The sequence below is a fragment of the Eschrichtius robustus genome, chromosome 19 (assembly GCF_028021215.1).
Source record: "Eschrichtius robustus isolate mEscRob2 chromosome 19, mEscRob2.pri, whole genome shotgun sequence".
In the NCBI taxonomy this organism is placed as follows: domain Eukaryota; kingdom Metazoa; phylum Chordata; class Mammalia; order Artiodactyla; family Eschrichtiidae; genus Eschrichtius; species Eschrichtius robustus.
This window is the reverse complement of record NC_090842.1, coordinates 57,203,887-57,230,770: the sequence shown is the minus strand read 5'-3', so window position 1 is coordinate 57,230,770 and position 26,884 is coordinate 57,203,887. Positions and strand designations below refer to the sequence as shown.

General features: G+C 55.3%; 2 protein-coding genes across 6 annotated transcripts; one reads left to right on the top strand and one right to left on the bottom strand.

Moving 5' to 3' along the window:
* The first annotated feature begins 588 nt into the window (after positions 1 to 588).
* On the top strand, positions 589 to 7,113 carry HIPK4 (homeodomain interacting protein kinase 4). The gene is made up of 4 exons (XM_068529375.1): positions 589 to 1,053; positions 4,267 to 4,623; positions 5,541 to 6,377; positions 6,934 to 7,113. Exons 1-4 carry the CDS (start codon positions 589 to 591, stop codon positions 7,111 to 7,113), a joined length of 1,839 nt encoding a protein of 612 aa, XP_068385476.1.
* Positions 7,114 to 8,177: 1,064 nt separating this feature from the next.
* PLD3 (phospholipase D family member 3) lies at positions 8,178 to 26,873 on the bottom strand. Of its 5 annotated transcripts, XM_068529377.1 has the most exons (14): positions 26,768 to 26,857; positions 20,105 to 20,230; positions 16,490 to 16,679; positions 15,810 to 15,899; positions 15,628 to 15,702; positions 15,397 to 15,539; positions 14,740 to 14,923; positions 12,998 to 13,118; positions 12,790 to 12,917; positions 11,467 to 11,667; positions 10,102 to 10,241; positions 9,335 to 9,500; positions 8,780 to 8,879; positions 8,178 to 8,687 (listed from the first exon to the last, which is right to left on the bottom strand). In XM_068529377.1, exons 4-14 carry the CDS (start codon positions 15,834 to 15,836, stop codon positions 8,500 to 8,502), a joined length of 1,473 nt encoding a protein of 490 aa, XP_068385478.1. In that variant the 5' UTR covers positions 15,837 to 15,899; positions 16,490 to 16,679; positions 20,105 to 20,230; positions 26,768 to 26,857; the 3' UTR covers positions 8,178 to 8,499. The 5 variants fall into 5 exon arrangements, with proteins under 5 accessions (XP_068385478.1, XP_068385480.1, XP_068385477.1 ...); XM_068529379.1 differs by lacking the exon at positions 20,105 to 20,230 and having other exon boundaries at positions 16,468 to 16,679; positions 26,768 to 26,873; XM_068529376.1 differs by lacking the exon at positions 20,105 to 20,230 and having other exon boundaries at positions 26,768 to 26,873.
* Positions 26,874 to 26,884: the final 11 nt, after the last annotated feature.

Sequence of the window (26,884 nt, the reverse complement as noted above, 5' to 3'; positions counted from 1 at the left end):
CCTTTGCAACCTGGCCCCCCTTTAGCCACGCCTCCCCCAGGGCAGCCACAGGCAGGGGCAGGTGTTTTCTGAACACAGACACACACACACAAATCCCCTAGCTCCGGAAGCCTGCCGTTCCTCACCTCTGTTTAGGAATGTCCCATTCCTCTATGCCCGAGGCCCACGATCAGACTCCCCTCTCGGTCGACCCTTCTCCTGTGCAGCCCCTCCAGGGTTCCGCCACTTGGCGGGGGAGGGGACATTACCTGCCACCCCGCCCCCCATTCCAGCCAGGGACTCAGGTCTCCAACAACAGAACCAGAGCCACTCAGCAACGCTGGAACCCATTCAGGGGGGCCTGGGGCCCCTCATCCCAAGCCAGGAGGGCTTCGGGGGAGGGGTGCACCCCCTGGCAGACTTGCCCTGCGGCCCAGGGGTCTGGGGGTTGTCAGGGAGGTGGGGGTGAACCTCGCAGGGCGAGGCACGAGTGCGGTTCTCTTTCCCCCACTGGGGGGACCTCGGGGCCAGCGTCGGGGCGGGAGGCCTCGGAAGCAGAGCCCGTGGGGTGGAGGTGGCGGCAGGGCAGTGTCTGGTGGCAGAGGCACCATGGCCACCATCCAGTCGGAGACTGACTGCTATGACATCGTCGAGGTGCTGGGCAAGGGCACCTTCGGGGAGGTGGCCAAGGGCTGGCGGCGAAGCACGGGCGAGATGGTGGCCATCAAGATCCTGAAGAACGATGCTTACCGCAACCGTATCATCAAGAACGAGCTGAAGTTGCTGCGTTGCATGAGGGGCCTGGACCCGGAGGAGGCCCACGTCATCCGCTTCCTCGAGTTCTTCCACGACGCCCTCAAGTTCTACCTGGTCTTTGAGCTGCTGGAGCAAAACCTTTTCGAATTCCAGAAGGAGAACAACTTTGCGCCCCTTCCCGCCCGCCACATCCGCACGGTCACCCTGCAGGTGCTCAGAGCCCTGGCCCGGCTCAAGGAGCTAGCCATCATCCACGCCGATCTCAAGCCTGAGAACATCATGCTGGTGGACCAGACTCGCTGCCCCTTCAGGGTCAAGGTGAGCGTGGCCATCCAGCCCTGGACACTCTCCTGAGGCTGAGGTTCCCCTTGTCCTACCTCCCAACCCTGAGGTCTCTCCCTCCCTGGCCATGATGGCTCTCCCCACCTCCTGGCTCTGAAATCCCCATCTCCCCATCCCAATTCTGATATCCTCTCCCGCTCAGCCCTGAGGTTCCCCCGTCCTTGTTCAATTCTTAGCTCAGCTCCTCTGGCCCAGTCCTGTCCCTGTGGGGCTGACATTCTAGTGGGGGAGATAGATTTGCCAAGGTAAATGAGTAAAATATGGTATATGAGTGAGAAGGAGACAAGATAAAGTAGGGAGGAGGAGGAGGTGGGGTGGTGATAAGTAAAACTTTAGACTCTGTGGTCAGGGAGGCCTCCCTGAGAAGGTCACATTTGAGGGAAGTCTTGAAGGAGGGAGGGAGCTGTGTTGACATCTGGGAGAAAGTATCAGGGCAAAGGCCCTGAGGTAGGAGTGGGCCAAGTATATGTATTTGAGGAGCATTGAGGAAGCCAGTGTGGCTGAAACGGAGTGACTGAGGGGAAGAGGGAGGAAATAAGATCAGGGAGGTGATGGGGCCAGGTCGTACAGGGCCTTGTGGGCCACAGAGGGGACTTGGGTTTTATTCTGTGTAAGATGGAGCCATATAGGAGGATCCTGGGCAGAGGAGGGCTGTGATTGGACGCAGGTGTTCACGGGCTCCCTCTGGCTGCAGGTGGGGGAAAGACTGAGGGGACAGGAGCAGGAAGACAGTGAGGGGTGACTGCCCCAGTCCAGGTGGGAGATGTGGGCGGGACTAGAATCAGGGTAGTGGGAGGAGGAGATGTGAGTGGGTTTGGGGTAGATTTTATTTATTTTTTTTCTTTTTTTTTGGCCACCACACGAGGCTTGCAGGATCTTAGTTCCCTGACCAGGGATTGAACCTTGGCCCCGGCAGTGAAAGTGCTGAGTCCTAACCACTGGACCGCCAGGGAATTCCCTTCCGGGTAGATTTTAAAACAGGACTTGCTGGTAAATCTTATGTGAAGTGTGAGAGAGGAAGAGAGGGCTTGAGGGAGGAGGAAAGCCTGTTGGCCTGAGCGACTGGAAGGATGGCAGCAGCATTCTTCATCATGAGTTTGTTCATCAACAAACATTTTCTGAATGGCTGCTCTGGGCCTGACCCTGTGCTGGGCACACAGGCACCTCCTCTGCGCTGTCACAGGTCCCTGGATTCCCCCATCCCGGCTCTGACCCCTCTGTCTGCTTATGGGTTACTGTCTGGTGATGGTTCTGAACTAGGAGCATCGTGAGGGCGGAGCCAGGGGCATTTTGGTCACCACCGTGTCCTCGGCATCTCCCAGCACAGCGCCTTCATGGAGTCAGTGCTAAATGAACGTCAGAGACACAGGGAGATACAGAGACAGGAAAAGGCAGATCATTCTGTCCCAACAGATGGAGGGATAGAGACCCAAGGAAGGAAAGTTTTCCACAAACATAGCAGGAGACAGACAGGACAGAGCCACAACTCCTGGCCAGCGTTGGCACCCCTACCGCATCTGTGGAGTGAATGAATGAATCCCACAAACGTTGACTGAATGATCAGGGTCAGACAAGCTCTCTGGGATTCAGGCCTCAGTCATCTGTGTTCAGAGTCCAGATTAATAACCATTTCGTCATACTGCCTTCTGCAAATAGAAGGTGAGGGATAGCTGAATGAAAAGCAGAGAAACCCAGGGAGGGAAACTGAGGGAGGGACTAAGATAGAGTCACAGAGATTCAGAGTGAAAAATGGCATATCGCTCTAGAGGCATCAGGAGAGACAAGGGCTTTCAGTCATTCACAGTGTTAGTTCAACAGGTGTTCATCAAGCACCTGTATGAACCAGGGGCCCGTGTGGGGTGTTAACAATGCTTGATGGTGAAGACAGAAGAGGACCTGGGTGTCAGGGAGGTGTTCTTCTAGTTGGACGACCCAGAGATGGGGACAGAGAGAGACACTGAGAGTTGAGGGACACAGACAAGTGACGAAGAGGCAAAGAAAGAAAAGAGAGATACCAACAAGAGACAGAAAGAAAGAGAATGACAGGAATAAAAAGCCCATTCATTCATTCATTCTTTACTGAGCCCCTACTGTGTGCCAGGCACTGTTCTAGGGATCTAGGGATGCAGCAGTGAACAGACAAAATCCCTGCCCTTGTGGGACTGATATCCTAGTTGGGTAGAGAGACAATGAACTCCATACAAAAGTAAAAATATGTAGTACGTGAAATGGTGTTAAGAGCTATGGAGAAAAGCAGAGGGCTAGGGAGGTGGATAGGAAGGGAGGGGTGTGCTGTTTTTAATAGGATGGTCAGCAGAGGCCTCCCTGAGAAGGTGACATTTGAGTAAAGACTTGAGGTGAGAGAGGGGAGCCGTGTGGACATCCGGAGGAAGAGCATTCCAGGCAGAGGGAACAGCCAGTGCCAAGCCCCTGAACTGGGAATGTGTCCGGCTTGTTCAAGGAATAGCGAGAGGCTGGTGTGGCTGCAGCTGGGTGAGTGAGGGGGAAGGTGGGAGGAGGTGCGGGCAGAGAGGGGACCGGGCAGATTGTTGGAGGCTTGTGGGCCAGGGTGAAGACTTTGGCTTTTATCACAGGATGTGGTAAAGCCACAGGAAGATTCTGAGCAGGAGAGGGACGTGATCTGACTTAGGTGGTCACAGGGTCCCTCGGGCTGCATGTGGGAAGCAGACTGGAGGGAGAAGGAGGAACAGGGAGACCAGCAAGGAGGCCCTTACATTAGTCTAGACAGGGGATGAGGAGGACAGGACCAGGGTGGGGCTGTGGCTGGGATGCAGAGTGGGCAGAACAGAAGGTGTTCTGCTGGGGCTGCCCTTCTGTGAGAAGGTGGACGTGTGGTCCCTGGGCTGCGTCATGGCTGAGCTGCACCTGGGCTGGCCCCTCTACCCAGCCAGCAAGATTTGCTGATGGACAAGGCATGGGGTGAGAGAGAAAGAGACAGGTCTTTACTCTCATGGACATAAGTTCTAGTGGAGAGAAACAGACAGAGAGATGAGTACGCAAACCAGAGACAAAGGCTGGAGGAGACAGATAGGGACATAAACAAGAGATCAAGATTCACAGATGTAGCGACAGTCAGATGGCAGATGCAGAAAGACACTGGCAAGGAACGCCGGGGAGGCCCAGATCGATCGGCTGTCCCGGCCCACTTGCCTCCCTCCCTCCGCTCAGGTGATCGACTTCGGCTCGGCCAGCATATTCAGCGAGGTGCGCTATGTGAAGGAGCCGTATATCCAGTCTCGCTTCTACCGGGCCCCCGAGATTCTGCTGGGGCTGCCCTTCTGTGAGAAGGTGGACGTGTGGTCCCTGGGCTGCGTCATGGCTGAGCTGCACCTGGGCTGGCCTCTCTACCCAGGCAACAACGAGTACGACCAGGTGCGCTACATCTGTGAGACCCAGGGCCTGCCCAAGCCCCACGTGCTGCACGCCGCCTGTAAGGCCCACCACTTCTTCAAGCGCAACCCTCACCCCGACGCCACCAACCCCTGGCAGCTGAAGTCCTCGGCCGACTACCTGGCTGAGACCAAGGTAGGGGGGCAGGTGGGGCGAGGGCCGTCAGCGTGGCAGCTGCCGCGTCAAGAAAAAAATCTAGGTTAGATCTCAGAGAGGACTGGCAGCTTGAGGGCCAGCTGCGGGGGTTGTCACAGCCAGAGGGATCCGAGGGACACCCCAGGTGGGACTGGAAGCCAGGGCAGCCTGTCTGCCGCCTCTGTGGCTGCGGTCATCAGACTCGTGTGGCAAGAGTCTGGCTGAGACAGCAGAAAGGCCTGGAAGTTTGGGCCAGCCGTGGGAGCTGTCACAGCGAGAGAGGGGTCTGAGCGAGACCAAAGGTGGGACCGAAAGTATATGGCAGACCCTCTGATGACTCCTGATCTGGTCGTGGTTTAAAGAATTTGGCAAGAATGGTCTGGGCTTGACTCCTGGGAGGCCTGAGGGCTGGGATCAGGTGTGGGGTTCAGCTGTGGCAGCAAGAGGGATCTGGATTTGACTCCAAGCAGGACTAGAGGTTTAGGGCAGCCCTTCTGCTAGCTGCTGGTAGGGGCTGGACCCATGGCTTGGGGAAGGCTGGAGGGCTGGGGCGAGGTGTGAAACTTGGGTCAGTGAGATCCCTGGGTTAGACAAGAGGAGGACCAGAGATCACAGTCAGCTGTCCTTCCTGCAGCAGTAGGAGGGGTCTGGATTAGACTAGAGGGGTTCTGGTGTTCGTGAGCAGGTGTGCTCCCCACCCCCCACCCCCCAGATGCAAGAGAGCTCCAAGTCAGATCATGGGCAGAACTGGAAGTCAGGGCTCCTGTGGGTGGACTTCATAGCCACGAGAGAGCTCTGGGCCAGACCGGAGGGCCCACCGGAAGCTGGGGGGTCATGTGTGGGCTCCACAGCAGAAGTACCTGGGGCCCAAGTCCTGGACTCGATGTCAACCCCTGCCCCACCCTGTGTCCCACCAGGTGCGCCCACTGGAGCGCCGCAAGTACATGCTCAAGTCACTGGACCAGATTGAGACGGTGAACGGCGGCGGGGCAGCCCGTCGGCTGACCTTCCCCGACCGCGAGGCGCTGGCGGAGTACGCCGACCTCAAGAGCATGGTGGAGCTGATCAAGCGCATGCTGACGTGGGAGTCGCACGAACGCATCAGCCCCAGCGCTGCCCTGCGCCACCCCTTCGTGTCCATGCAGCAGCTGCGCAGCGCCCATGAGACCACCCGCTACTACCAGCTCTCGCTGCATGGCTGCCGCCTCTCCCTGCAGGTGGAGGGCAAGACACCTATGTCTGTTGTGGCTGCCATGGAAGACGGGCCCCCCTACTACGGTCCGGCCGAGGAGGAGGAGACCGTGAGTCTGGGCAGCGGGCCTTTATTCCGGGAGGAGAAGGCACCGGGTATGCAAAAGGCCATCGATCAGCTGGACGACTTGAGTCTGCAGGAGGCGGGGCGTGGGCTGTGGGGCGAGACCCGCACCGACGTCGTCCCCGACGTGCTGGCCCCACTCAAGGCCGCTGCTGCTGGCCGCTGGGTGCCCGACTCCGGCCCCGAGCCCATCCTGGCCTTCTACGGCAGCCGCCTGGCAGGCCGCCACAAGGCTCGCAAGCCCCCCGCAGGCTCCAAGTCCAACTCCAACTTCAGCAACCTCATCCGGCTGAGCCAGGCCTCGCCCGAGGAAGACACCCCGTGCAGGGGCGGCGGCTGGGCAGAAGGAGAGTGGCGAGGGGCCTCTGTGGAGCCGCCTGCCATCCCGCAGCGGGACGGGGATGGGCCGGACATCAAGGACATGACCGTGGATGCTGAGGTGACCCAGGGGGCAGCTAGGATGCAGGCGGTTCTGGGATCAGGGCCTCCCCAGAGCTCTAGGATCGGGGCATAGTGAAGCAACCTTGCCTTCCGTACATTTGCATGGCCCACAGCTGGCTCAGGGTCCAACACACACTACTAGCCCACCCTCAGGATGTGACAAGGCTCAGCAAACACTAATACACCCGTAGGATGTGATGAAGCTCAGCAAACACTAACCCATGTTGAGGCTGTGTAAAAACTCAGAACACAGTAATCCACATACGGGAAGTGACAGAGGCCCCGTACTCCGAACAAGGCCGTGGGACAGCTCAGCCACCCCCAGGAAGATGTGACAGAGCCTCAGCAAACACACCTTCAGGACACATTAAGGTCTCAGCACACAGCATTTAAGCCTCCAAAATGGGATGAGGGTTCAGGATGTACAAAATCGTCCTCAGGAATTGACAAGGATGCAGTTGGGATCACAAGGGGTCCATGAGGGGCAGGATGGTTGTTCCGGGGTGGGGTGGGGGGGCGCTTCTTGGCTGATGCCCATCTCTTCTCCCCAACAGAGGCCAGGCCCTGAGTTCTTCGACCTCAGCAGCTGTCCTGGGGAATGGCTGGGTCAGCCAGACTGGACCCTGGAGGGCGTCGGGGGGCCACAGGCTCAGGGGCTCCCACCACGCCACACCCACCCGCATGGTCCACCCCGGGCCACCAGCTTTCTGCAGCACGTCGGGGGGCACCACTGATGGTGACCCCACCCTGCCCATCACTGGGTGATGCGCAAGTGGGGCTCGCATCCCCTCCTCAGAGCTATCCCCTGAACCGACAAACTATTCTTACAGAAAGATAATTATCCAGAAATTCCCCATTCCCCCCCCGCCCCCCGCTCACGGCGCATGCCTGCACACACACCCCGAACACAGGAGGGTTTTGGGGTCTGGCCCGTGGCCCCCTCGGCCAGAGGGACGCAGGAAGGGGCCTGCACCCCACTGGCCCTGAGCACACCCTCGGCCCTGCTGCCTCTGTTTATTTCAATAAAGCACTGTTCAGCAGTACTGCCTCATGCCTGTCCTCCCTGCCTGAGGCCTAGACTGGCACTGGGGTGGGGTTCGGGGGGGCACCCAGGCCCTGCTCTCTAATGCTGCACCCAGTCAGCCACTGGCTCAGGCTGGAGGCTGTGCTTGGCACACTGACCCATCCCTTAAATATGCTCAGTGCCTGGCACGCAAGAATCCACCCTCAGAACATTCTCAGTGCTCAGCAGATGCCAACCTGAGCTTGCCAGATGCCAGGTTCTCAGCGTCTGTTGACCTGTCTTTGCCACGCGTGACAGGCTTGGCATGCACTCATCCATGCTTGGGACATGCGAAGTGTGAGTTCACCCAGCAGGTGTATGCAAATTCACGCCGGGTGCATGCGCTCGTGTCCAGACGTGCAAGTCCACCCGCGGGCTGTGGCAGTGGCTCAGCGCGCGCTCATCTGGCTGGGGACATGCCGAGTGTGCAGCACGCGCTGCGCCACGCTGGCTACATGAGGCTCGGGTCATGCCAGCCCACAAGGTCACACGCGCATGCTCAGCACACACTAGCTCACGTGCATTGTGCGCCGAGGGCTCAGCGCACGCCAGCCCACGCTGGTCACCCACTGAGGGCTCAGCACGTACCAGCCGTGTGCCGAGCGTCCAGTACACACCAGACCACACTGGTCACATGCTGAGGGCTCAGCATGCGTGAAGGTGTCCCCACCAGAGGCCCATGCCAGCTGTCCCCTACCTGGCACCCCACCTCCCACCACTCAGTCAGGCACAGGCTGTACACACAAGTTATTTACTTCTTATTATGACCTCAGGCCCTCTTTGCCCTGGAAAGTGGGGTGGGCCAGGGGGCCAGGCCCAGCATGCACCCCTACATCTTCGGGGGCTGATCCCTCCCCCAGCTTGGCTGGGTCCTCTGCGGCCACAGCATCAGGCTGGCGGGGGCGGAGGTAGAAGCGGGAGAGCAGGGGGGGAGCCTGTGGGAGCCACAATGGGGCAGACAGAAGCGGGGGCGCGGGGACAGGGATCGAGACCCGGAACACCCTGCGGGTGTTCGAGCGGGGGCCTCGCAGGCCTGGCCTGTCCGCTGGACCGGGCCTCAGAGCAGGCGACAGGCATTGCCCACGCTGTCGGCTGAGGTGTCAAGGTCATGGCTGTAAGGGGAGTCCCAGTCCCTCAGGAAAACGGCCTCCAGCTGGCTCCGCAGGCCGCCCCGCCCGTTCTGCGTCACCAGCAGCGAGGTGCCCGCCGTCTCAGTGAAGTAGCTGCCGGACCAGTTGGAGGTTCCTACAGGGAGCGGGGGTCCAGAGAGTCAGGGCCCGTGGTGCTGCCTGGACCCCCTTCCGTCCCCCGACCCCGGCGGCACTCAGGACACTCACCGATGTAGGTGGCACGTTCAGTTACCATGTACTTGTTGTGGTTGACGCGGGTGTAAGGGACTCGGGCCTGGGTCTCGTCCGCAGGGACCACAAAGAGTTTCTGAGAGGGAGGGGAGATGTGGGGTTGGGTTAGAGAAGCCCCAGGGTTTGGGGTGGGGAGTGGAACCAGGTCCACGGGACTGGGGACTCAGCTGCTTCCCTCGTGGGCCTGGGGGCCAGAATGGGTACTCGGTAAACGCCGGCTGAAAGGGAGGACCCCGTCGCCTCATATGCCACCTGTGCCCTCTAGAATGACTCCTATTCATCCCTTAGGTCTTACCTCAGATGTCCCCTTTTCCAGAAAGTCTTCCGCGACCCCTCAGGCTGCGGCAGGAGCTTCTGCTGGGCTCCCCCATCCCAGCCCTAATCCCTCTGCCCGTGCCCCTGATTCTGGCCCATCAGGGCACAGCCCGCTCTGGGTCGTCCCTGTCAGAAGACAGGTGAGCTCCACGATTGCTGTGTCCCCGGTACTGCCCTGCACAGGGGCTGACGGGTAGGTCTGGGGTAGGTGCTTACCACCTGGATGTCAAAGTGGGTGTGGTTGTCACGCAGGGCAGCCAGGGAGAGCAGGAAGGCCCGCATGGATGGCTCAGAGTGCCCCCAGCAGCTGACCAGCAGGCGCACCTTGACGCCCCGCTCATAGGCAGCCCGCCGCAGCCCGTCGTCAATGGCAGGCCAGAACCTTGGGGAGGGGGGTGCAGGATGCGGAGGGAGGCCTCACTTCAGCTTTAGGGAGCCAGGCCTGGGTCCCGCTGCAGCTTCTGAGAAGCCCCAAGCCCCCACCCCATCTCTAGCTCCAAGCCCTGCCCCCCCCGCACCAATCTTCTCATTGTCTTGTCTGCTGCCCCCAGACTACCTGCTCTGAGCCCCCAGAGTCCCGTCATCCCCCCTTCCTATCCCAGATCTCAAACCCCAACCCTGCCGCCCCAAACCTGAATACCCTTAGTCCCACCTCCCAAGCCCGTCATCCCATATCCAGCCCACACTCCCGGCCTCCTACCTGCAGAAATCCCACATCCCGCACCTTCTGCCTTAAGTCTCCAGTCCCCCGTCTCCACACCACCCCTCGAATATTCTCATCCTCTTTCTGTCCCCTTCTCCTTGTCTTGAGCATCCAGACCCACTCTCCCTGTCACCTCTGTCTCTCCCCATGGCGTCCCCTCCCTCTGTCCCCTGGCCTTGGCCCCATGACCGTATTCTGGGCCCCATCGCTCTCTCTCCTGTCTCCTCTTCCACTCGCGGTGGCTCCCTCCCCCAACCCCTGTCCACAAGCCCAGCGGTACCTGTGCGGGTGGGAGAACTCCATGGTGGGCAGGTAGTTCATGACCGCGATGTAGACGAAACTCCGGGCATTGTCCACCACGTTGAGCAGGGCTTTCAAGTCTGGGGTGCGGCCACTTGGACACAGTGGTGGGGGTGCACTCTGGGGGACGAGGGGGACAGTCAAGACGCATGTCCTTCACAGTGGACCCCGCTACAGACAGCTTGTCACGAGCCAGGTCCTGAGGGTCTCACTAATGCTCAGCCTCCATGAAGGGGAGGGATAATTACCACGTCCTTTTTTGCAGGTGAGCAAACGGAGGCTCAGAGAGGGTAAGTGATTTGCCTAAGGTCACACAGCTGATAAATGGAGCCAGGGTTTGAACCGAGGCTGTCTGGTTCCAGAACTTATGCTCTAACCCAGTGGTTCTCGACATGCGGTCCCTGGTCAGGCAGCAACAGCATCACCTGGAAGCTTGTTAGAAATGCAAAGTCTTGGGCCTCACTGCCCATGGCACACAGAATCAAGGTGCTGGGGCGGAGCCCAGGAATCTGGGTTTCAACAAGCCCTTCTGGTGATTCTAATTCATGCTCAAGCTTGAGGACCTCTGCTCTAATCACTTTTGTCCCTGACTTACAGTCCATCCTGATGGCACTCATGTGCCCAGCCACACCAGGCCCTTCACCCAGCTCTCTCCATCCTCACAACAGGTGAGCAAACTCGAGCTCTGAAAGGGGCAGTGGTAACGGGGGAACCATTAACGTCCCATGGGAGGTCACTGGAGCAAAGGACCCCAATGAATCGTAGTGTGGCCCTCCAGGATGACACTGGGCTTGGCCAGGTGACTTGCTCGGGGGGACCCAGGTTGGCCACCCCAACTAGTGAAAATATCAACAGCTAAAAACAGCGGTGCCTTATCCAGAGTGCCAAGGGCAATAGTGGCTGCTGTCCCATAGAACTTTCCACATTGATGGAAATGCTCTCTATCTGCACTGTCCAGTATGGCAACCGCTTGCTATGTGTGGCTGCTGAGCACTTGAAATGTGGCTAGTGTGACTGAGGAACTGTGTTTTTAACTGTAGTTCATTTTAATTGATTAAAAATGCGACATGCAGCTATACTGGACAGGTCACCCAGGGCTCGGCCTGCATGGACCCAGCCGTGCCTCCTCACTAGCCCGAAGAGGTGGTAAATATTGCAATACTTATTTTCTACGTGAAACCAAGGCCTAGGGAGGTTGGGACACAGCCCAGGCCCCTGAGTGAGCAGAAATGACAGCCAGTGGTCAGGAACCCCCATCCCTACCAAATCACTGGGCAGGGCTTGATGGGGGCCGAGAGAAGGGATGTGGCCGGGGTGTGACGGGCCCCTCTTCCCTCGGACTCACTGCCAGGTAGGCCAGAGCAGGGGTTCCGTTGAGGCAGATTTCCATTGGTGTCTCTTGATTGTAGCGGGTGTCATAAGGCCGGGGCCAGGTTGACGGGATGGAGCTGCCCGCCTGGCCCAGGTACCAGTAGGCCTCGAAGATCTTGGTCAGGTCTCGAGCTAGGCAACTGCAGTTGTACATGACCACGCCCAGCTCCTTGACCTGTGGGAGGGCAATGCTGAGCCCGGGGGTGGTGGCCTGGTGCCCACAGATGACATGGACACCTGCAGCCCCTCCCCCTGCCCCCCCAGTCCCCCTTCCTGCCCCTTGCCCTTCTATCTCCCCCTCTCTCTGCCCCTGTCTCCCTTCTTTCTGCCCCTTAACCGCGCCCCCCCACTTCCCCCAGCTAAAGTCCTGGGATGGACATGATCTTGACTCAAGACTAGAATCTTAAGTTTTGGTGAAAATCAGTTATTCCAAAGCTCCAGGTTTCCTGAACCTTTGCGTACACTGTTGCTTCTACCCTCCGCTGAGCTCCTACTCAGTCTTAGGTCTCAGCTGACAGTCTCCTCCTCCAGGAATCCTGCCTTGACTGCCCAGCCTGTGTCAGGCATTCCTTGAGGCTCCCAGGGTCCCTTGGGCCTCCTTCATCACCTTCTCTGGTGACAAACCTGCCTCCCCATTGGACTGGGAGGGCAGGCACAGGGGATGTCTCAGAGACAGCTGTGTCTTCAGCGTCTCCCTGCGGAGCTGGTGAGATTAGGGGTTTGGAAAGTATTTGTTGAGCAAATGATCACTGCCTAAGCTGTACCCTTTTCCTGTCCTGTGCCAATTACTACAGCTCCTCCAGTTATCAGATTAGTTTTCACCTCTTTTGGGAGACTTTCCTTGGTACCCCAGGTTGGGTCACCCATCCTGGCCCTGACCCCTCCACTTGTGCTCCCCCCTTGCCACCATCTCAGACTTGACCCTTCTGGGCTGACACTGTCTGGTGACAGGCCCGTCTCCACCCTGCACCGGGGGTTCCAAGAGGTCCACCACGTTCCCAGCATCAGAACAGGGCTGGGCTTAGAGCAGGCACGCAGAGAGTGAATCATGAAGGTCAAATGGGTGGACAGGGCCTGGAATGTCCTGTAGATGCCATCGGGGATCAGAGGGGCTTCCCTGAGCAGAGCGAGGGTGGTGGAGGGCTGGATTTGGGGGTGTTAGGTAGGAGGGGGGAAGGAAGCCATTGCAGAGACTGGAAGAGAGGACTCTGGGGTTGAGGTGGGGCACAGTTGGAGGCCAGGCGCCCTGTGGGGCAGGGAGCGGCCTAGAAGCGCGGTGGGCAGGGTGCAGGCAGACCTGGGTCAGGGAACGCCAGTCCATGTTGGCACTGCCGAGGTAGAAGTGGGTCTGGTCTACCACCCAGAACTTGGTGTGCAGGACGCCATGGGTCAGCTTCTGCATGTCCACCATGCGGACCTGGGCACCTGGACGGACACGGGTGGTGGTCAGGGGCTGGCTTGGGCAGCCCCAGGCCCAGCCCACCCCCAGCTGCCCCCTAGCTCACCGCTTTGCAGCAGGGCCTGCAGATCTGCCTGGGGCTGGGGCCCACTTGGCTTGCTCACGGCAATGCGGACCTTCACACCTCGGGGTGCCAGGGTCTGTAGCTGCCGGAGGACCTCCTCGCCCTGGGGGAAGGGGAGAGCCTCTGAGGGGCTGGATCAGCCAACTCTCCAACCCCACGCAGCACCCCCCATGGAGTTGTTTTGAGATTAGGCTTTTAGATCTGATCAGGCTTTACATTAGCCGGTACACTCAGGGAAGGCTTTACACAGGTTAAGATGTTAAAACCTGTATCTGTTTTATTTTATTGATTTTTTTGCCACACTGTGCGGCATGTGGGATCCTAGTTCCCCGACCAGGGACTGAACCCGTGCCCCCCGCAGTGGAAGTGCAGAGTCTTGACCATTGGACCACCTAGGAAGTCCCTTTATCTGTTTTAATAATTGGCGCTCTGAGCCCTGCTAGGGCCTCCCTGCCACTCCTGCCCTTCACGGGACCTTCCCAAGATCCTGACTTGGAAGTATCAATGCCCGTCACAGAAGACACCTCTGGGCACCTTGCAGGATGTTGGGGGCACAGTGCAGGCTTGGGGTCTGGGAAGGTTTGGGTGAGGCTTGATGATGCCAATAACATTAATAGCAACAGCCATTGATTCCCTGGTTTCTACTGTGAGCCAGGCCCCTTCTAAGCCCCTTTACATGTGAACTCACTGACTTCTCACCACTCTCACTGATGAGGCAAATCTGAGTATATCCCAAGGTGCAGATGGGGAAACTGAGCATTGGAGAAATCAATGGGGAAGCAGGATTTGAACTCAGATGGTCTGCCTCCTAAGTCTGTGCTTTATGCTTTGAACCATTCCAGTAGGAACCAGCAGGGCGTGGGAGCTCATGACTTTTTTTTTTTTTTGGCTTGTGGGATCTTAGTTCTCCAACCAGGGATTGAACCCAAGCCCTTGGCAGTGAAAGCGCAGAGTCCTAACCACTGGACCGCCAGGGAATTTCCAGCTCATATCATTTTTAACTGTCGTATATTTTTTCAGGCAGTGCTTAATAAACCTCACAATTTTAATACATTTTAAGCCTACCTCTGACAAAGAGTGGCAGCAGGGAAAGGGGAAAAAAGGGACAAATTCACCATGTCTTTCAATGAAGGGCTTATCTACCTAGGCTGTTCCTTGTCAAATCTTGAAGTTTTATGTTTTTTAAGTTTGTCTGCAGACCCTAACAAGGCTATCAGAGCAGATGCTTATAAAGGGCTGACTCTGTCGGGCATTGTGCTATATTGGCAGGGATTAGCCCGTTTCATCCTCACAAGAGGGGAGTGCTAGATATTGCCCCATTCTACAGATCAGGAAACTGAAGACCGAGAGGTAAGGTGACCTGCCCAAGGTCACACAGCTGGGAAGTGGCAGCCTGGCTTGAGGCTGGGCTGGTACTCACTCCATGTTTCCATTTCTTTGTGTGACAGGGTCGGGGCAGCTTGTGGGTGAGTGATATCTGCCAGCCTAATCCCTCGTAACCAAACCCATACCCTGACATTCAGAGGCCTCCAGATGACTGTGACAAAACGCCCCCAGTCCAGAGGGCCATGTGAAGACAGTTGCTTCCAAACACCTGTGTCCAACCCTCTGTGTGAGACATGTCCACCTGCCTCCCGGGCTATAGGGAAACCCCTTCCATCCACCTCCCCAATGCCTCCCCCCGCCGCCCCCCGTTGCCAGCCAGGGCCCAGGTTGCCAGGTACCTGCTGAGCAGAGGGCTCCTGAGTGTGGGTGTCATTGTTGGTGAGGGTCCAGTAGAAGGAGGCAATGTCCAGGCTGCTGTGGGCACCGGCGAGCAGGCCCAGCCATGCCTGGCTGGTGGAGGGGTTGCTCGTGGAGGCATTGGGGAAGTCCAGGCCCTCGGGAATGCTCTCCACCAGCACTGCTCTGGGGGGTGGGGGGAGGCAGAATCAGCCATAGGGGGCTGGAATGTGAGTGCTCACTTGTCTGCCCACGGAGGATGGAAGACTATGTGTATTTGTGTCTGTACTCATGATTCTCTGTGTGTCTGCATTTGTCTGTCTAGAGGTGTGGAAGGAAGGTTGTGCATGTGGATGTCTGTGTGTGTGTGTGTGTGTGTCTGTGTGTGTGTGTGTCTCTCCACAGATGTGGATGGAAGACGCCATGTGTGTCTGTTCACAAACAGATAGAAGATGATGCTGTGGCTGCCATGGCAACAGTGTGGGGGAAGGTGGTGGGCATGGAGGGAAGAACCGTGACGGTCCACTTGGGAGTCAGCGATCACCTTATTCTGTCTCGACCACTGGGTGCAGGCCCTGCTTAGTGCGTGTTGAAGTGTCCCTGGCCTGGCAGGGCCCCTCCCCCCACCATCCGAGGTGCCCACGCCCCCCTCCACTTACTCGCAAGGGTCATAGCAGGGGGCTGGGCGCTGGTTGGGCCCAAAGAGATGCAAGTCGCCGTATTCCCATAGAAACAGCTGAGTCATCAGGGCACCGAAGCCCACAACCGCCAGGATGAGGACCAGCAGGACCCAACGGGCTTTCTGTGGGGAGGAGGAGGCGATCAGCCAGCCCAAGGAGGGCAGCCCAGGCCATGGCTGAGACAGAGTGAGGGTGGCGGTGGGCTCCTACCTTTTCTGCAGCTTTCCATGCCTCGATCTCGTTCATGGGTAGTTCGCTGGCGGGCTCCTCAGCAGGCACCTTCAGCTGGGGGACAGGAATGATGGTGGGTGGGGGGGTGACAGGGCAGCTCAGTGGGGCCCCCACCCTCTGCTGGGTCCAGCCCCTCCCCACTGGGTCCCCCATCCACCTACCTCCTGGTACATCAGTTTAGGCTTCATCTTGCTGGCAGCCAGGGGTTATACAGATTCCAGCGGGAAAGTGGGTGTGTCAGGGTCTCCAAACTGCGGGGAACAAAAGCTGGCACTGTGTGGGGTGTTCTAGGCTTTTGGGGGACATCACAGAAAGCAGATCAGTCTCGGGCTCACGGGACTCACTGGGTCGCCTTGTCTGTGATCACGGGGGCCCCTGGCACTGCGCCTGTCACCCCTAAAGGAGGAAGCTGACTGCTGGTCAGTTGGGATTTCGAAATCCCTCAAGGTCCAGCTCCTCTGCTTTCCTCCTATCCCTCTGCGGTGCCCTCCCTGCCCCCCTTTAGTGCCCACCATGCCCCCCCCAAGCGCCCACCCTGCCCCTCATCAGCACCCACACTGCTCCCCATTAGCGCTTTCCCTTCTCTGAGCTCTAACCTATACATTCCCAAAATGACAGCTCCGGATTGAGTCAGCGGAGCCCTAAATCTTTGTGCTTGGCTTCTCCCAGCCCTGGGATTACCCAGAAGTCATTTTCCAGGTGGCTCCTTTGCCCTCACCCTCAGGTAACCACTAGACAGCTCAGGCCGGGAGCCCAGGACCATCGCGGCCTCACCGCCAGACCCCAGCCCATCCCCGCAACCATCCTCCCCTACCCTACCCCAGAGGGGCCTCGGCCTTACTCGGCAGGCGGCTGCTGCTACCTCCACGGGGCCCCAGCTTCTGCCCCCACAGGCTGAGCAGGGGCGGGAGGAAGGAGGGGGCGGGGCCCGAGGGGGCTCCGCCCACTGCAGCGGGGAGTCTGCGCAGTGAGTGCGCCGGTCCGGGCTCACCGCAGGGAGAAGGGGGGCCTGGCAGCCCAGTCCAGCCAACCTGACGGGGGTGGAGGGAGAGTACATGGCTGAGCGATCGGCTTTGCTACGGTCCACCCTAGAGCCCCCATGTGGGGTAGGGAGGCCACAGGTAAAGAGGAAAAAGCCCCCCACATCTTTTCTCGTCTGCAAACCATGTGAATTTTTGTACCATGGGCATATATTACCTGGTCAAAAATAAATACATAAATAAGGTTGACTTTAAAAATTATAAAGTGAAATGGAATGATCAAGGCTGAATAACATGATTTAGGGACGTAGCGATGAAATCAGCTTAGAAGACACAGCCCACGCTAAGGGAGGGGAAGAGCGGTAGTGGGGAAGGGGATGGTGGGTTTTCCCTTGGACTGTGGATTGCAGTCAGTGTTCGTTAAAAAAAAAAAAAAAAAAAAAAAGTCAACTGATATTTTGATAAGGATTTTAAAAATCTTGTCTCTTAAATCCAGGCTCTGGCTGGAGGGGTAAGCAGGGTTTCCCACATACCATCTCATATCTCCGAAGCAGGATTTAAGGCCACAGATGGAGAAATAAATTGGAGGTCCCCCTCCCCGCCCACCTTTCTCAATGAAAGAGGGGCAGGACCCCCTTCCCCACATCCAGGCAGGAAGCCAACAAATGCAGAGGATTATTACTGAGGGAAGCAACAGCGTTGGAAGTGGTTGCCTTGACAGCGGGATTTGGGGGTGGGTCAGGATTGCTTTTTATCGTCCGCCTATTTTCTTTTTTAAAATTGTGAAATATGAGCGACTTACAGAAAAGAAGAGAAAACATCTCTGTGCAGGTTAAAAAATAATTATAAAGCCTACACGGGTGTTGCCGCCTCCCAGGTTTTGTCACGTTTTTAAAAATTCATGCGCACGCATTAATGTGTTTTAAAAAAAAGAAGAAAAAAGGAAGGACATTCCAAAAGGGAGGCAGGTTCTCTCCTCACCGCAATATCCTGCCTAGATCTGAAAGGATAATTTGGAAGCCCCTTTCCCCCCAACGTCCGATCCCAGACTGTCATTGTCAAGGGCGGAAGAGCACAGCTAGATCCCCTCCTATCACTGCAGGGAGCGAGCCAAACGGGGATGGGTCAAATGGATCCAGCAAGAAATGGTAACAGATCAAGGTTATTTGGAACTCCAGAGGTCACCAAGAGAAGCAGAAGATAACAGTCTTGGATGTGGCTGACCGCAGGGTTGGAGGGTGGGGGGAGGGGGAGGCATGGGGAGGGAAACAAGTTTGCCTTTTATTTATTTATTTGTGAAGGGCCTTGGTGAGAAATGTTTTATTTAAGAATATGGGGTTGGAACAGCAGGTGATGTGAAATTAGGGAAGCTAAGATAAACAAAAACAAAACTGGGCAGAGGTAGGGCGCGGAGCTGTGAGGGACGTCACTCTGCAAGGTGAGCCAGGGGAACTGGGATGGCCGGTAATAAATCAAAAATAGGAAGAAAATAGACGGCATTTCATTCAGTTTGTTAGCGACCTTTTGGCTTTCAAATTGTGCCGTGATGACAGGTCTGTAATGATGGGTTTAATTTTGACTTGTTATATTTTTATCAAAGCAATACACCTAAGGTATCAATATTTAAAAAGATAACTAGTCCTGAAGAGGTGGTGTAGATTGGGTTAGACTGGCGAGGCAGTTAACACTGTGGCTTCCAGAGCCAGGTGCCTTATCTTAATATGAGCCTCAGTGTGTACGTGACTGACTTCAGAGGAGTGACAGTGCATCTGTGCCCTAGTTTCCCCATCTGCAAAATGGGCACAGCAAGAATAGCACCTACTTTTTACAAGGCTGTTCATTAATTTTGCACACATTTATTGAGTACCTGTGCACCAGGTATTGTTTTAGGCACTGGGGCTATCACTGTGGACAAAACAGAGGTGAGGAAAGACAGACAAAAAACAGTATTACATTAAATTATATGTTAGAAGGTAATAAGTGCTATGGAGACTCAGGGAAGAGGGACAGGGGTGGGGCCGGGGTTGGGATTGCTTGCAATTTTAAATAAAGAGGTCAAGGAAGGCCTCGCAGAGAAGGGGATACCGGAGGGAAGAAAACTTCAAGGAGAGGAGGAATGGGGCTACTGTACATCTTGGGGAAGAGTGTTCTAAGCAGAGGGAACAGCCAGTGCAAAGGCCGTGAGGCAGGAGTGTGCCTGGTGTGGATAGGGAAGAGCAAGGAGGCCGGTGTGTCTATAGTGGAATGGCCTGTGGGAAGAGGGAGAGGAGGTAAGTCTGAGGTCACAGGACCAGATCATGCTGGGCTACTTGGACTGTGGCAAGAAGGATGGGGCCACAGGTAGGTTCTGAGCAGAGGAGGGAACATGATCTCTTTTGGGGGCTGTGGTGGGTTGAATGGGGGCTTCAACACAGATATGTCAGATGTGGTCATCACTCCTGGAACTTGTGAATATGACCTTATTTGGAAAAAGGGTCTTTGTAGATGTAATTAAGTCAATGATTTAAAGATGAGATTATTCTGGATTATCTGGGTGGGTCCTAAACCCAAGGGCAAGTATCTCTAAAAGAGACAGAAAAGAGACACGACCAGGGAGGCAGTGATTGGAGTGATGGTCTGCAAACCTGGGTACACCTGGAGCCACCGGAATCTGGGGGAGGCAGGGAACAGAATCTCCCCTAGAGGCTCTGGAGAGAGCACGGCCCTGCTGACACCTTGATTTTGGACTTCTGGTCTCCAGAACTGTGAGAGAATAAATTTCTGCTGTTTTAAGCCACGCAGTTTGTGGTCATGTGTTATAGCAGCCCCAGGAAACGAATACAGGTGTTTACAGGCTCCCTCTGGCTGTGTGGGGAACTGACTGGGGTGGGCGTGTGATTTGGGGGAACACTGAGGAGGAGCAAGTTTGGGAAAAAGACCAGGAATAAATTTTTTTTTAAATATCAAAAATAAATAAATAATGTGTGTTTTTTGAACATGTAAAATTTGAGATGTCTAAAATCTGAGTGGCTCCTTCGAACTAAAGGAATTCATATATATCAAGTGCATAGAATGGGCATGCAAGAGGTTCTCAATAAATATGATTGTCTCAAGGGTCCTAACAGCCAAAAAGAAAAGAAAAAAGGCATGATTCCCTCCGCCTCCGTCCTCCCCACCCTCGGCCAGGCAAGATGCCTGCTTTTTACTGTGGGCCTTTACTATTTTAAAAAATGCACATAGGCCTTCCATGGAAATTAAATTATGAGGCTCAGGCTCCTAGCTGCAGGGGCCCTTCCCCAACATCCCAGTCTCCGAAAGAGGACTGTGGCCTCAGCTGGATAGGTATCCAGCACCCTCAATCCCCAGATCCCTAGGGGGAGCAGGGCAGGGTGAAACTGAAGCGGGATATGGACAGCCGGGCCGACACAGCCAGGCCGGCAAGTGCTGGCCTTCTCAGCTCATCTCAATTCCAGGGTTCCCAGGAACCTAGAACTCACCCTGGGGCTCCAGTGCAATGTCCAGGCTGGTCCTCATGCCCTGCTTCCTCGCTGGTGTAGGCGGCACCTCCACCAGCAGGTGTGCCCCCTCCCAGTGAAACAGGAGGGAAGGGGGCAGGGCACAATCTTTAAAAGAATGACACAGTCGTTGAGGATACAGCATAAACTGGTTAGAACCAACCAGGTCCAAGGTGGCGGAAGATTTGACTTCCAGGAGACTTTGAGCCTCATTATATACACTAGCACAGGGGTCCCCAACACCCTCGCCAGGGACCGCTAGCAGGCCACGGCCTGTTAGGAACCAGGTCGCACAGCAGGAGGTGATCGGTGGGCGAGTGAGCGAAGCTTCATCCGCCGCTGCCCATCGCTCTGCCGGAACCACCCCACCCCCACCACGCTCGTGGAAAAATTGTCTTCCACGAAACCGGTCCCTGGTGCCAAAAAGGCTGGGGACCGCTGCATTAGCATATGCTAAATGACACAACCATAGGTGCCATGACAGTTCCAAGGTGACCATAAAAGTCCAGAAAGGGGGCGGTGGCCCAATTCCTGGAAATCTCCTCCCCTTCCCCAAGACAGTTGGAATAATCCTCCCACTCATTAGCCAATGAAATTACCCAGCCCATAAAAACTAACTACCCCATATTTCCGGACCTCTCGCCTTCTGAGAGGGCCCACACTCTATGGAGTGTGTTTTTCCCAGGGCCGTTCTTGCCTTTTGAGATGAACCACATTCCGTTTATGGAATGTGTATCTCTCTAAATAAATCCACTTTTTACCTATCACTTTGTCTCTCACTGAATTCTTTCTGCGCTGAGACATAAAGAACCTAAGCTTCATTAAGTCCTGAGACCAGGTGTGCGGTTTCAATGAAAAGAACGTGGGTTCAAATCCCACTGTGGGTTTTGGCTGGGTTCGAGTTCCAGCCTGTGGGGCTGAGTTGTGCAGTTTCACCAGCCCACAGAATATCTCCCTGTTCCCTTGGCTTGTGCCCTGCCTGACTTGGGGTGTGAACCACAGCGCACAGAAAAGGAGGAAGCAAAGACCACCTGGCTTTTGAGACACGTGCTGGGTCATAGCTCCCTGAACACCCGTGAGGGTCGGGGTGGGAGACTTGATCCCTCTTCCATAGCAGCGTTTTGGGTTGGAGGGGCCAGGGTTCAGATCCCACCCCTGTCACTTTCTTATTCAGTGACATCGGGCATGGGGCTTTACCTCTCTGAGCCCTGCTGGCCTCATTCATAAAAAGGGGATCACTTTAGGGGGCTTCCCTGGTGGCGCAGTGGTTGGGAGTCTGCCTGCCAGTGCAGGGGACGCGGGTTCGGGCCCTGGTCTGGGAGGATCCTGCATGCCGCGGAGCAACTGGGCCCGTGAGCCACAATTGCTGAGCCTGCGCGTCTGGAGCCTGTGCTCCGCAACAAGAGAGGCCGCGATAATGAGGCCCGCGCACCGCGATGAAGAGTGGCCCCCACTTGCCGCGGCTGGAGAGGGCCCTCGCACAGAAGGGAAGACCCAACACAGCAATCAATCAATCAATCAATAAATAAATATTAAAAAAAAAAAAAAAAAAGGGGATCAGTTTATACCCATCTGGGGAGTGGTGGCTGGGGGATCTCTGAATGGTTTAAGGGGGTGCATCTTGCAGTCCCAAACCCCTGGGTTCAGATCTCAGCTCTGTGTGTTACTGGGAGAAGAGGCTCCCTTCTCTGAGCCTCACCTGCATTCTCAGAACAATGGGCAGACTAATACACCAGCCTCACGTTTGCTGGGCAGAGTCAGTGAAACCATCCATAGCAGGCAGGTAGCACAGATACAAGCTGGCTGGCTAGCTGTGTCCCCTAGTACCCTGCGTACACTTTTGTCATAGATAAACTTATATGTGTCCCTTAAAAAGCTAAGTCTATGTCTGATTTATTTCTCTACCCACCGTGTGCCCAGCACATTGTAACCACTCAATAAATGTTTATTGAAAATGGAAGAAAAGAAGCAGTAGAATGGAAACCCTGGAGAAAAGACTTTCTTAGATGTCTCTCTAGATCTAGTGACACTCAGTGTATACATAATGTGTAAGTAGCTCGTGTTCTAAGCCCAGAGCAATAGGGTAGGTGCAGATAATGGCACCTCAGCCTGAGGGTAAAATTCAAGGTCAATTCAAGGTTGATTCAAGCCGTCTGAAAGTGCAAAGAAGGGTGTGGGGCCAGTTAGCTGCTGAAGCCCACGTGAAGCACTGGACAGGCCATACCTCAGGAAACATTCACTAACCTATGGACCTTCCATACGGTTCAAAACAGAACTGTTCTTGGGTTTAAAGGAGCCGATTTTCATTCTATTGTGCAGACCCCTTCGGACTGACTGCACAATTGTCTGTGGTCAAGTCTACAGAAAACAGAACAGAGCACTGGTTTTGTAAACTTTTTGTTTTGTTTTTGTTTTCAGCAGTAGACCTTTTATTTCAAAGGACCCCCTAGAAGGTGCCCCTTCTAGGGAGAGAAGATGCTCAGTCTGAAAAACAATTAAATAAGTAAAAAAATACACACACAACCCCCTGTCCCCCAGCACCCCATCATGAATGGCGAATACTTCTGAACTGGAACTCAAAAATCTAAGCTGTCCCATCCCTACTCAAACCCCCTCTGTGGCTCCCCATTGCCTCCAGGACCAAGTGCAACCATCTTACGATGTCCTCTTGGGCCCTACGTGGACAGCCCCTGTGGACCTTCCCCTCCATTACAGCTTCAGTCCCCCTTTCTGACTCCAAAGCTGTCTCCGATTCCCACCTCCTCCCTGAATTTCAGCTCCGAAAGTCCCATGGCCTCCTAGACACCTCCACCCAGGTGTCCCTAAGCCCCATACACCCACCATGTCTCCAACTGTCCTTAGGATCTCTCCCAAACCTGCTCCTCCCCCGGGTCCCCCTTTCAAGGACAGCTGTTCTACCCGTCCTTCAGGTCTCAGCCTGTGTGCTTCCTTCTCCAGAAAGCCCTGACTCCCCCAGAGTCCTGGGCCTTGTCCTGGACTGCCCACAACTCATCCACTTGGCCTCCCAAGCGTGTCTCCCACCCACCCATTTTCTCTCCCCTCCATGGCACCGAACTGGCCTCTCCCACTTGGGTCCCCACTCCAGCCACATCCCATGGCTCCCGGCCTCCACTCAACCCTTCCAATTCCCCCTCCACCTGAGTCTGACTTGTCCCCCCTCTGCTCAAAACCTCTCTGTGGCCCCCCGGTATCCGCAGGATAGTCTCAGCTCCTCACTGTGGCTCCCAAAGCCCTGAATGATCTCCCCTTAATAACTTCTTGGGCTTATTCTCTTACCATCCCTGATGCCCTAGTCATATTTAATATTTTTCAGTTCCTCGAACTGAAACCACACTTTTACCACCAAACCTGCCCACAGCTTCTCCTCCTGCCTAGCATACCTTTTTCTCCACTTCATGTTGCTTATTCCTATCAGCTCGTGTACCACTTCCTCCAGGAAGCCCTCCCTGACCCCCTGTCTGGTCCAGGCATCCTCTTTGGGATCTGACAGTCCCCTGGGCTTCTCTATCCCAGCCCAGATCCCTCTGCCTGTGTTTCCCCCAACCTGGCCCTGACCACTCTGGGCTGTCACTACCTGATGATGGATCTGTTTCTCCCACTGGACTGCAAAACCCGTGAGGGCAGGGCCAGGCTGGCTCAGTCACTGCTGTGTCCCCAGTATCACCCAGCACAGGGACAGTACATGGCAGATGCTCAGTGGCCAGTTCATCCATCTGTTCATTCAATGAGTATTTATTCAATGAGTACTGCTGACAAGCCCTATCTAGAAATTGGAGATACAGCACAGAAAAACAGAAAGAAAAAAAAAAAAAGTCCCTAGGAAGGAAGAAATTCTTTTGAGTAAGACAGTAGATTAAATGAGCGAAACATACAGTTGGTGCCTTGGAGAAAAATAAAACAATGAAAATGGTTGATGTCTCAGTTCAAAAAGAACAACACAACACATCTGGGGCAAAGAAGCATTATTATCCCTGTTTTTCAGATGAGGAGGTAGGGCTCAGGGAAATCACTGCCCAGGTCACACGGCGTTGCTCTGTCGGCCGAGAATTTGAACCCAGAGCTCAGTTCTGTTCCAGGACACTACACTGTCAAACCAATTCCCAAACACAGAATAAGGCAGAATGTCTTTTCCTTGCCACCCTCAGGGAGGTCGGAGCCTGTGAAAGGATAGGATGTGGGAGAGCGGGGCTCCTTACGTTTATTGAACCAGGCACTGCTCAAAACACTTTATATATTCAATTCTAACAGCAGTGGTTTTTTTAGCCCCGCTTAACAGATAAGGGAACAAAAGACCTAGAAAGGTTAAGTCACTGGCACAAAGGGACACAGCCAGGAAGCAGTGGAGCCAGAATTTGAGCCCAAGCTGCCTCAGGGTCCCGGGTGTAGACAGCTGCCTCTCCTGCTGTGTAACATCTGTAGATCTGTGACTCCCTCCGTCCCTCCCCAGTAGCCTCTCAAAACCCCTACCAACATCCCTCCCCCACCCCACCCCACCCCAAATCTTTGAGAGGGACATTTGAAGCTTTCTCCAAATACAAAGGATATGTGAGTGCAGCTTTAAGAAGAGGAGTCTGGCTGTCCTTCCAACCAGGCTGCTCTTGCCAATCCATCCTTGGTAGAAGTTCTCCAGCTCCTGCTGCTTCTTCATGTCACGTCATATCACATCAGATCACAACCCTCCTCTCCTCCAAATCCTCCCATGGCTCCCACCTCACTCAGAGTAAAGCCAAAGTCTTCTCCATGGCCCGTGAGACCCCAGATGATCTGCCCCCATCACCCCGCTGACTTCATCCCCCATCCCTCTCCTCCCTCACTGGTCTCCTTGCTATTCCTTAAATATCCCATGCATGCTCCTACCTCAGGGCCTTCGCATTTGCTGTTCTCTCTGCCTAGAATGCCGCTCTTTCCCCCAGATAGCCATGTCACTCTCTCCCCTCTTCAAGTCTTTGTTCAAATGTCACCAGATCACCCTACTTAAAACTATAATCTTTGCATCCCCCAACTCCCTCCTAACACATCATATAATCTACTTACCTGTTTGTGTACTGTCTCTTACCCCTGCTAGAATGTAAACTCCATGAGGCCAAGGATCTCTGTTTTGTTCACTGATGTGTCCCCAATGCCTAGCACAATGCTGAGCATGTAGAACATGCTTAATAAATATTTATTGAACGAATTAACTTGCATTTTCATTCCCATGTTGCAGATGTAGCAACTGAGGCACAGGGACCTTAAGCCAGCTGCCCAAGGTCATGCAGCTATTTAAGTACTAAATGCTAGAACCAAGATTGGAACCAGGGTGTTCCAGTCCCCAGGCACACATTGTAATGACTGCCCTACACGGCCATGCTAAGGCAAGCTGAGTGACGAAGATACTTACCTTTCCGCCTGGGGATTCAGGGTTGCTGAGGTTTGACAAAGGTGTGGTGAGACCTGCCTCATCTCTCTGCACCCCCAATTCTATAAGTCAAGGGAAGGTTGGGTCTAAGCTATCTAGAGTCTTCCCCCCACCAAGCGCTCCTCGACTCCTGCCATTGGCTAAGTGCTCTCAATTTGGGGGTGGGAAATCAGTCACTCCAACAAGGTAAGGAGACAGGGATTAAGTATTTACATGAGCAAGGTTCGTGATGGCTGACGGGTCACCCCCTCAGGTGTGGTGATGTGGCAGAGGTGAGGACAGCATAGAGATCATGATGTGGGACAGCAGGGGTTGGCTGCTGTGGCAGAGAGTGTCAGGATACAGGGAGTGGTGACGACACCACGGTAATGATGAGGGCAGCTGGGGGGAGGGGGAGAGCGACAATGAGGAGGGGATGAAGGTGACTGGATGAGGGTGAGGGTGAGATGATTAATCATATTAGCTCAAACTGCCACATCAAGCTGGGCATGTCACAAGAATAAACTAGCAGGATCCTCACAATCATCCTTGACGTAGGTGTCCTTGTGTGCGTTTCACAGATGAGGAAGCTGAGACTGCAAACGTGTGATTAGGTGGTCAGGGTTACCCAGATGTTTAGTGGTGGAGCCAGGATAATGGGCTCTAGTACCCGGTATGTGAGAGGGAACACGGGGAAATAACGGAGACATGAAGGGAAGAGAAACAACTGTAAGGCAGGGTAGGTCCTTATGGGGACAACTAGAAGCATTAGGCACGGGCAGTGACTGTCAGAGGAGCAAAGGTGACGGGGAGGGATGGAGACATAAAGGACGAGGAAGACATAAGGGAAGCGTGAGCGCAACTTAAGGAGATGGAGACAGGAGGCGTGCGAAGGTGACACGGGGGTATGATTTCGATTTATGAGAAGGACTTCGTAAAGGAGCAATAGCAACAAAAGAGGGGTGCAGGCGATATGAGAAGGCGACACGACTTAAAGGGGGGTGACTGCGACATTTGGTGGCCATGGGGACTTAAAGGGAACGAAATCTTGTTAAGGGGGCTGACGGCGACATAAGGAGGGTGATGGCGACATAAGCGGAGTGGTAACGATTTAAGCGGGATGCAACATAAGGGGAGGAATGGGGACATAAAGGGACAGAGGACGATATAAGAGGAGAGATGCGTTATAGACGAAGGACGACACGAGGAGGGCAGCCGAGACGCCGCGCCCCCAGATCGCATATTACCTGCACTCCACGTCTCCCACTCCGGGACTCAGCCCCGCACGCACCTTCCAGGCTGGAGCCCCGCCCGACCGCCCCCGCCGCGCGCAGGCGCACTCCGGCTAGACTGCGGGCCGGCGG